The 9,385-nt window shown below is 35.8% G+C and overlaps 2 protein-coding genes across 2 annotated transcripts in view; one reads left to right on the top strand and one right to left on the bottom strand.

Moving 5' to 3' along the window:
* The first annotated feature begins 353 nt into the window (after positions 1-353).
* On the top strand, positions 354-2,567 carry LOC107666156 (bladder cancer-associated protein). Its single transcript, XM_016457332.1, has 2 exons — positions 354-465; positions 1,761-2,567. The coding sequence occupies exon 2, from the start codon at positions 1,880-1,882 to the stop codon at positions 2,141-2,143; it is 264 nt and encodes an 87-aa protein (XP_016312818.1). The 5' UTR covers positions 354-465; positions 1,761-1,879; the 3' UTR covers positions 2,144-2,567.
* A 1,380-nt stretch (positions 2,568-3,947) lies between these two features.
* Positions 3,948-9,385, bottom strand: part of LOC107666013 (protein FAM65C-like) — a 39,301-nt gene continuing 33,863 nt past the window's right edge. The window contains exons 12-19 of the mRNA XM_016457103.1: positions 9,260-9,383; positions 9,055-9,184; positions 8,536-8,691; positions 7,110-7,268; positions 6,696-6,898; positions 5,157-5,240; positions 4,515-4,605; positions 3,948-4,138 (exon numbers count right to left, since the gene is read on the bottom strand). Of these exons, the coding sequence (XP_016312589.1) occupies positions 4,041-4,138; positions 4,515-4,605; positions 5,157-5,240; positions 6,696-6,898; positions 7,110-7,268; positions 8,536-8,691; positions 9,055-9,184; positions 9,260-9,383 (1,045 nt within the window). The 3' untranslated portion in view covers positions 3,948-4,040. The remainder of the gene's footprint in view (positions 4,139-4,514; positions 4,606-5,156; positions 5,241-6,695; positions 6,899-7,109; positions 7,269-8,535; positions 8,692-9,054; positions 9,185-9,259; positions 9,384-9,385) is intronic.

A 9,385-nucleotide genomic window follows, 5' to 3' on the forward strand; every position in this document is an offset into this window, starting at 1 on the left:
ATCTCAGACAGTAGTAGCCTATGCATTATTATTACCAAAGATACACATTTTTCAGTTTTTATTTAGTAAATGGTGGACAAGACTGGTACAATAAAGTACCATGGTATTGTTGGACATGGAGTCACAGTAAAATAGCAATTATATTTTACACATGAATGGAATTGGAAAACCATGTAAATAACACGGTACATGCATTAATTCCATGCAACCTGATATCAGTACCTTGATACCAGTACAATACTTTGGTAAAATACCATGCATGAAATAAATGTAAGACTAAAAATTAATCTTTGATCATTTGCATCTTTAGAGACAAACAGTAAGCTATATGATTTTTAATCAGGCATCTGTGGGACACCAGCCGTCGTTTGGGTCCTTAGAGTTCCACAAATCTACGCAATCACCTAAAGAACTCAATGGCGACGGCTTATATGCGAGATCGGGATTGGATTTAAAGAATGGCAGGTCTGAGCATGATTATTTCAGTCTTTTTAAGCTTTAAATCTCGCCTATTTGAAGCTGCCACGATCATATATTTTCACACATGTGTTCGGAAGGTTTATTTCCGTGCTAACACCTAGCCACATGCTAACGCATGCTAGATATCCGGTTAGCCAACACGCTAACATCACAATGTATTTATTGTTTATATCTGTTTTGTATTGATGACACAATTTAAAAACACCAGCTGAAATATAGAATGCCCATAATTAAGTATAAAGTCACACTAACGGCTAGATTTCTATCTCTTTTGTTGTTTGTTGTCGGCCATTCGTGTAAACAATGTAAGGAATGTCAGTCGAAATAGGGAAAATCAGCATACATTTAAAATGTTCGGGGGCGTGCGAAGTATTTTAAACCACTTGTCCTTGATTTGATGTCCTTAAATAATTATAATGTGAAAATAATTTCGAATTTCTTTGTCCTTTGTAGTTTATTCTCGATCATTTGTGTTAACCGTGTACGGAGCGTCAGTCTACATGGGGAAACTATATAGTTTTTCTTAAATACGACACATTTTTACTAGATATCTAAATGTTTTGCTTTTTTATATTATACATACATACACACACACACACGCATAAACCTTTTAAATGTATGCAGTTATTAAAAACATAGCTTTAATGTTGAGCATACGATTAATGAGCGAGGAATATTTAAGCTATATTTGAACTCTTCAGCATAAATTAAAAATGTTTAGGGATGTGCAAAGTGTAAAAACAATCAAAACACAAGCTGAAATATTGGCCTTGTCCGTAATTAATTATAATATCGCACTAATTACCAAATTCTTACCTTTATTTGTAGTTTATTAACAATTATTGATGTAAACAGTGTAAGAAATGTCAGTCTAAAATACAACTACTTTATTATTTTCTTAAAAAAAAATATTTTGATAGTAGAAATCTGTATGTTTTGCTATTTTTCTTATATTTTAGCACCGCTAAATATTTTAAATGTATGCAGAGTTATTAAAATAGCCTAAAAGTTTAGATTAATGTCTATTAAATCTTCCTCTTATAACACATTAATTGAATCGAGTGTTTAACTAGTCAAATATGACTTAACTAATGGTGCTGTCATGTCTTGTAGATAGAAGTTAGACTGTTGTCATGTAGAACACAAGGCCAGCGACTAAAAATAACCCAATTTCTTAAAATACACGCATGCTTTGACCTCGGCGCCTTGTAAGGTGGTGTAAGACGAGCTAGGAATTGTGCGTATTAAATGGTTTTCTCTTTCTCTCTCCTTTTCCAAAGGCCTCGCCTGGTATTTGGACACCGCATCTAATCCCTCGCAGATACACAGGGGATTTGTGATTGTGTAGCGTCACATCGGATATCTGAGCTCATACGAGGCGGCCCAACACGCAGAGACCATGTACTGCCTCCAGTGGTTACTCCCGGTCCTGCTGATTCCCAAACCCTTAAATCCTGCCCTGTGGTTCAACCACTCCATGTTCATGGGCTTCTACCTGCTCAGCTTCCTGTTGGAGAGGAAGCCGTGTACCATTTGTGCCTTAGTCTTCCTGGCGGCGTTGTTTCTCATCTGCTACAGCTGCTGGGGAAACTGCTTTCTGTACCACTGCCACGATTCTCCACTGCCGGACTCCGCACATGACCCCAGCATTGTGGGCACCTAGACTCGGGTTTCCGCACGGACACATCCGGACTGGGAATGCTGGGAAGTTTTGGTTCTTTATACCCATGTTGGCAACCTCTCTCCGCTGTAACCCGTAACAAACCCTGACTTGAATCTCCTCGCCGCGGCGCAGGGGCGTCTGAAGCTTGCATGGGTTCCATTCTCGTTGTGTTCGGTGCACATTCTTTCATTTCTGGATTCTGAATTTTTCCAAAAGGGTAGATGATAATGTGTGTGCGTGTTTGTATATTGCGATTTTGGGTTTCTGTTCATGTGTCAATAATCAGTATGAGTCCAAGTGTTAAGCGGATAGACGCCAGATGAATTTTGTCACGCAACTTGAGCTGGAGGCGTGCTTCTGCACTGCTGAGTTAGCTCAAATGCTGTCTCCACTTTTAATTCAATAAAGTTTCTAATGATCAACATCGAGCAGCTGTGTGTGTACTTGTGAAATATCATCTTTTGTTTGACAGTGTGATGCTATAAACAACCTCAGAACAGCTGTGTGGATCAATCGTGTTTTTTTGCCCACTGTTTTTTCCAAGCAGGTCCATTCTGTGGCAGATAAACATGCATTTTTGGGGGGAATTGGTGGTTAAGCAAATACAACAACCCGTAGTGTTTTTTCACTAGGCAAACGTTTTGTTCATGTTCTTTAACAGATGTTTTTAAAGTCATATCACCAGGTTTGCCAAGTTGAAAATTTCTAACAAATATCAAATTGAAATATATAGTTTGTTTTTCAGAGTTTACTTATTTTTGTCATACACTGTTAAAAAAAGTGAAATTTACGGTTAAAAAAACTATTTAACATTTTATAGATGCATAGATGGAAATTAAATTTACAGTAAAAACATTAGTTCATTGAATGTTTGTGATTTTTCACTCTAAATTATAAAATTACTTTTCATTTTTCACTCCAACTGTCCATTTCAATTTAACAGTATTTAAAATAAAGGAACTTACCGTAAACCAATTTACAGTCTTTTTTTTTCAGTGTATTTAAAACTATTCTGTTCTTGCCATGAAAATCTTTGGTGCTCACATGGCTTTAAAAAAATTAAAACTGAAAATATTCTGGAAACAAAATAAATTCTTAATAAAGTGTTTTTATAATTATATTCACTTGTAAAATATTATTGTAAAATATTGCAACGCATCCTGGTGCAGCATGATGAAAAACTGGACATGCGATGGATTGGATGGGAATATGGAAGACAATTTGGTAACATTTTACAGTAAGGTCCCATTATTAATGCATTAACAATGAGCTACATGTTTGTTACAGTATTTAGTAATCTTTGTTAATTTTAGTTAATAAAAATACATCTGTTCATTACCTCAAGTAAATTAAATGATATTAACACATGCAACTTTAAATGCATTAGTAAGTCTTGAATAAACATTAAGATTAATATATACTTTAGAAGTATTTTTCATTGTTAGTTCCTGTTAACTAATGTAGTTAATGTTAACAAATGAAACCTTACTGTAACGTGTTACAGATCTTTCCTTTTTTTTTTTTTGTAGACAATCCAAATTGTAGGATGTAGATGTTTAGAGCTGTGAGTTAATGAATCATTTAATATTATAATTTAATTTTGGGTTGCTTTAATGCTTTTAATTAATAAGATTTATTAACACAAACACAATAACATTTATTGTCAATATATTTAATGTTTACTCATTTTGATACATACGAAATAGAGAAGACAGTTTATTCATAAATATTTCATTTAAAATTAAAAATAAAAATTATGTAAAAGAAAATATAAAATAATAAAACTGCATATTAAATACTTGGCAATATGCGTACACACAGATAAAACGTGTTCAATCAAAACCTCACAGTCTCTCAGCACCATCCAATCAGGTAACAGATTGGGTTTGTGGTCTTCCTATAAGATTGTGATTTCTGTTTCCAGGTTCTTGTAAGCCTCGTCCTGTAGCTCATAGATCTGGTCCATACGCTGGAATGCCACGTGACCTTTCTTTCCTAAGAGAGAACAATGTAAATCAGCTGTCACCGTCACTTCTGTACTTTATAATTACTTGAAAAATGCTACCTTGTGATAGTATGAATGCAAGGCACACCCAAATACAATGCTTATGATTTTTATTCAGATTATAATGGACTATTCCAATATTTTTACTGAGAAATAAGCACTGTAGTCTTTGCCATTTCTGAAACTTGAATGTGTTCTAGATTATTATGAGATGTTGTGCTTTGGAGATGGTCTACTCTGCAATGTCTTCATACAAAGACACCATCATTGACTGACTAGGTTGGATTCAGAGTCAGACACAGCCTATATAGGGACAAAAGCAGCACATGACACAGTTGCAGTAGTTACAGCTTCAGGGTCACGTACCGAAGGAAAGTACGGTCTCCCGTGCGGCGTTCCTCAGATCTTCATCTGTGGAGCGCCACAGTTCAGCCACCTGCTCTGCGCTCTCTGAGCCCTGAGAAACCACAAAACCTCTCTATCACAACCGATCGTCTCAAATTATCAACACAGAAACATAAAATATCTAGATCTGTTGAACAAATATACACTACCGTTCAAAAGTTTACAGTTGGTAAGACTTTAATTTGTTTTTGAAAGAAGTCTCTTAGCTCACCATTTCTTTGATCCAAAAATATAGTCAAATGTAATATTGTGAAATATTATTACAATTTAAAATAACTCTTTTCTCACTGAATCTATTTGGAAATGTAACGTATTCCTATGATCAAAGGTAAATTTTCAGCATCATTACTTCAGTCTACAGTATCACATCTTTCAGTAAATCATTCTAATATGCTGATTTGCTGCTCAAGAAACATTTCTGATTATTATCAATGTTGAAAACATTTTCAGGATTCTTTGATGAATAGAAAGTTCAAAGGAATTTTCTAAGATTACAAGATTATGTCTTCACTGTCACTTTTGATTGCGTCATAAATATCAGCAGCAGTAAAAGGTCAATATAAATCCATTCTGACTGAACAATTTATTGTCTTGACGGTTTACCTTTAGACATTTCAGAGCCAGACAGGCCTCATGCCGCACATGTGTGATGCTGTTTCTCAGCAGATCTGTGTAGTGAACCACTGCCTATAAAACACACACACGCAACTACATCAAACACACTTAAGCCACACTTAAAATGCTCAACTGTGATTACATTAGCCAACAAGAAGAAATATCTTTGTGAAAAACAAAACCTTCACAAAATGAAGCTAGTTGGTGTTTAAATGGGAATGGGAATCAAAATGTCTTGGTTAGCAACATTCTTCAAAATATTTTCTTTTGATTAAAGGAAAGTTATAAATTTACTCATCCTCAGGCCATCAAAAATATAGATGAGTTTGTTTCTTAATCAGATTTAGAGAAATGAAGCATTCCATCACTTGCTCACCAGTGGATCCTCTGCAGTGAATGGGTGCCGTCAGAATGAGAGTCCAAACAACTGATAAAAACATCACAATAATCACAAAAGTATCCACACCACTCCAGTCTATCAATTAACATCTTGTGAAGTGAAAAGCTGCGTGTTTGTAAGAAACAAATTTCAATCATGACAACTCTCGGAAGATTTTAGCATGGTGATGGATATGACAATGTTAATGTATTTGGTCTTGGCGGAATAGATCTGCTACGCTGCTGCTGAATTGCTGCTGCTGTTGGTTATTGCTGTAGTTGTAGATTATTGCTGCTGCTACAAGCAAGTACAGGAACTTGCTACTGCCAATGCATACGGCGATAAGGTGGCGTGAAAATTTAAGACATACTGCTGCTGCACAAATAGCATATAAAATAACCCGTAGCAGATCTATACAGGTGGAGCTGGGGAAGGTGGAGGGTTTCAGAGAACTCTGAAAGCGTGCTGCAGGAATCTCAAGTGAATGCTAGCCAGCCATATAAATGCAAGGCAGTAAGCTCATTGGCTGCATATGCAGCATGAACCAATCAGATTGTGCCAAGTCGTTTAACTCTCTGAATATCATCAGTTACGTTAACACCCCGTCAGCCTGCGCCATCTAGAGTTTCATGACTGAACTATATATTTATCATTAACACATTTAACAAAAACAGTTCAAAACAAATATGTGGGTAGATTTTGATATGAGAAGACAACGGGGATGGACTTTTTCACCAGAGGAAGCATTATTATGGATTATGGACTCGTATTTTTGCCAGAAGAAATGTCTTAATGATGGATTTGTTTCTTACAAAGACACAACTTTTCTCTTCACTGGATGTTAACTGATGGACTGGAGTGCTGTGGATTACTTGTGGATTATGGTGATGTTTTTATCAGCTGTTTGCACTCTCATTCTGACGGCACCCATTCACTGCGGAGGATCCATTGGTGAGCAGATTTCTCCAAACTTGTTCCGATGAAGAAACAAACTCATCAGTGTTTACTCATGCAAGTCAATTTTCAGCAAACTTCCATTTTTGGGTGAACCATTCCTTTAAATGATGACAAAATTTAGTTTGGACTATCCCTTTCATTGTTCAATATGAAAAGCATTTGTGTTTGATAGCAAGTTGGGCCCTTTCTACCTTTGCCCTGAAGGATTTGGACCGGGAGGCCCTGCTGAGGCAGGACGTGGCCGCTGAAGCCACCTTGTGATTGGCGTCTGTCTGGAGCTTGGCCAGGAGCTGGAGGGTGCGTCCCGTCGGCTGCAGCTCAGAGATGCGCTTGCCTTTCAGCTTTTTCAGAGCTCGCCTCCTCTTGGGACTCTCCAGACTGGCTATCAGATACACTGCAGCAAACCGATCCGAGGGAGAAACACAGAGGGAAGTCTCTTAATGAGATCTGTTGGGAAGAATCCTCGAGGATGATTGATTGATGCTGAAAGCAGTAAACTCACAGTGAACCGATAAGGACAAAAGCATCTGTATTTACTGTATTTCAGATTAGTTTCTCTGACGTTTCTATCCTAAAGTGAGTCTGCGAACACTCTGTGCTGTTACCTTCTTTAGAGAGGAGAGAGATGTGCTCCCCAAAGTCAGTGATACTCCATCTGTTGAGGTAGACTAACAGCTGAAACACAGTCACTCGGTCTGTAGTGCGCTGAGTCACAGACGCCATCATACAGCTGCACTGCACCTGATGCAGCAACTGACTGAAAACTGGAGGACAAAAGAAAACACTCCTTAGGAATCAGAAGACGACAAACATTTGCCAATCTGTAGATTATTTCAGTAGTGTGAGAATGAAATTCTAAAAGAACAATAAAATAGAAAAGATAACAAGATATATTATATACAAACTGTATGATTATTTCTGTAAGAAAGAAATTTTCTTTTTAAATTATTGGATTTTAGTTTAATTAAAGGGTTAGTACACCCAAAAATGAAATTTCTGTCATTAATTACTCACCCTCATGTCGTTCCAATTCTGAAGGAACACTGAATATAATAGTAATAATAATAATAATCATAATAATAATACAGTAAAATATAATACATTTATTTTATACAAAAATATTATTAGATATTTACTTACTAAATTTGGCTTTTTGGAAATTAAATATTAAATTCTAAAGAAAGAATAGAATAGACATTTATTTCATACAAAGCTTATTAAACTATTTCAAAGGCAATTATTATTTCAAACAGAAATCAATTCTAAGTAACAATGAACAGAATAGAAATAGCTTTAAAATATAATATAATAAAATTGTCTAATTAAAAAATAATAATATAATAAAATATAAAATTAAATGCAATTATTTTATATATTATAAATAGGGCTGGACGATATGGCCAAAATTTATATCACGATATATTTCTTAATTTCGGTCGAATAATATTAGATATTTATTTACAAATTAATGGGCTTGAAAATTAAATAACTTCTACAGGACAAACAGAATAGACATTTATTTTATTACACAAATATTATTAGGTTATTTCAAAGACAATTAAATATTATTTGTGATTCAACAATGAATGGAATAGAAATATCTTTCAGAAAAATAACATAATATAATATAATACCATTATATCTATATGTAATAATAATAATAACAATAATAAATTGTTAGATATTTATTTACAAGTTGATGGATTGATGGAGTTGCTTGAAAAATAATACATTCTAAAAGGCAAACAGAATAGACATTTATTTTATTATACAACGCTTATTTGAAAGACAATAAATTACTATTTCATAGTGAAATAAATTCTGAACATATTGAATAGAATACAATAGAAATATCCTGCATAAATGAATACATAAATATTTAAGTAGTTTGTGCCTGAGATTCTCAAGGAAGAAAAGGATATAATAAAACATATTCTAAAATATATTCTTTTATTCTGCCTTGAGAACATCATTTCAGTAGTTTGTGGATTCAATTCTTAGGGAGCATTAGAACAGAACAGAGCGTCCCACCTGCATCAGCCTGGCCTGGCTGTTTGGCTTTGACTTTGTGGATGTACTGTTTGCGCAGTGTCCTGAGAAACCCATCCGTGGAGCAGCAGAAAGGCGAGTCACTCTCGCAGCACTCCTTCCAAAATACTTCAATCCCCTTAGGAGCTCTGGCCAACACTGAGACACATCCACACACATGACTAATGCTTCTAGAGCGCTTCACACTGACACGGGAAAGAGCCTGTGACCGCCGACAGTATAAAGTAACAGTCACAGCACATAATTGCATATTCTAGTGTTACCCTTAAATGGCATGGGAAAGAAAATCTGTTATAATCAATCATTAACTCTGTCATTTGAAAAGTTAGCGTTTTTTAGGAAATCTACAAATCTGAACGATTACACTCTAAAAAATGCTGGGTTAAATACAACCCAGTGCTGGGTAAAATAGGGACAGCATTTTTTAGAGTGTAGGATCTAAGGAGAGATTTCTTAGTGGTTTATTTACTCATTCAAGGCCTGTGATGTTGCTATACTTACATTCTGACACTGAGATCTCCTCTATCATCCTCTGCGACAGAGTGGCAATTTTTTCCAGTACGTCAACTTGTCGCGAGAGCTCCTCCATCACGTCTTTGTGCACAAGATCGGAGTCAGAACACTTCAGAGCCTGGAAGGAGACAGAATGTAAAGTAACAATATATGTTGCTAACTGTCTGATGATTTGGTTAGACTGATTGCTCACCCCCAGCAGCACTGTGCAGACACTGAGGTGGGTTTCAAGAGCTTGATCCAGACTGTAGACCCCTGTGCTGAGTGACGGATTTACTGCAGCGCCTCCTCTCTGTCTGACCTCTTCTTCACCCGTGTC

Source organism: Sinocyclocheilus anshuiensis, unplaced genomic scaffold, assembly GCF_001515605.1.
Source record: "Sinocyclocheilus anshuiensis isolate Anshui unplaced genomic scaffold, SAMN03320099.WGS_v1.1 scaffold447, whole genome shotgun sequence".
Taxonomy (NCBI): Eukaryota; Metazoa; Chordata; class Actinopteri; order Cypriniformes; family Cyprinidae; genus Sinocyclocheilus; species Sinocyclocheilus anshuiensis.

Bases quoted from the DNA above. Each gene is read 5' to 3' on its own strand.
- LOC107666156 (XM_016457332.1), top strand. From the start codon at position 1,880: ATGTACTGCCTCCAGTGGTTACTCCCGGTCCTGCTGATTCCCAAACCC.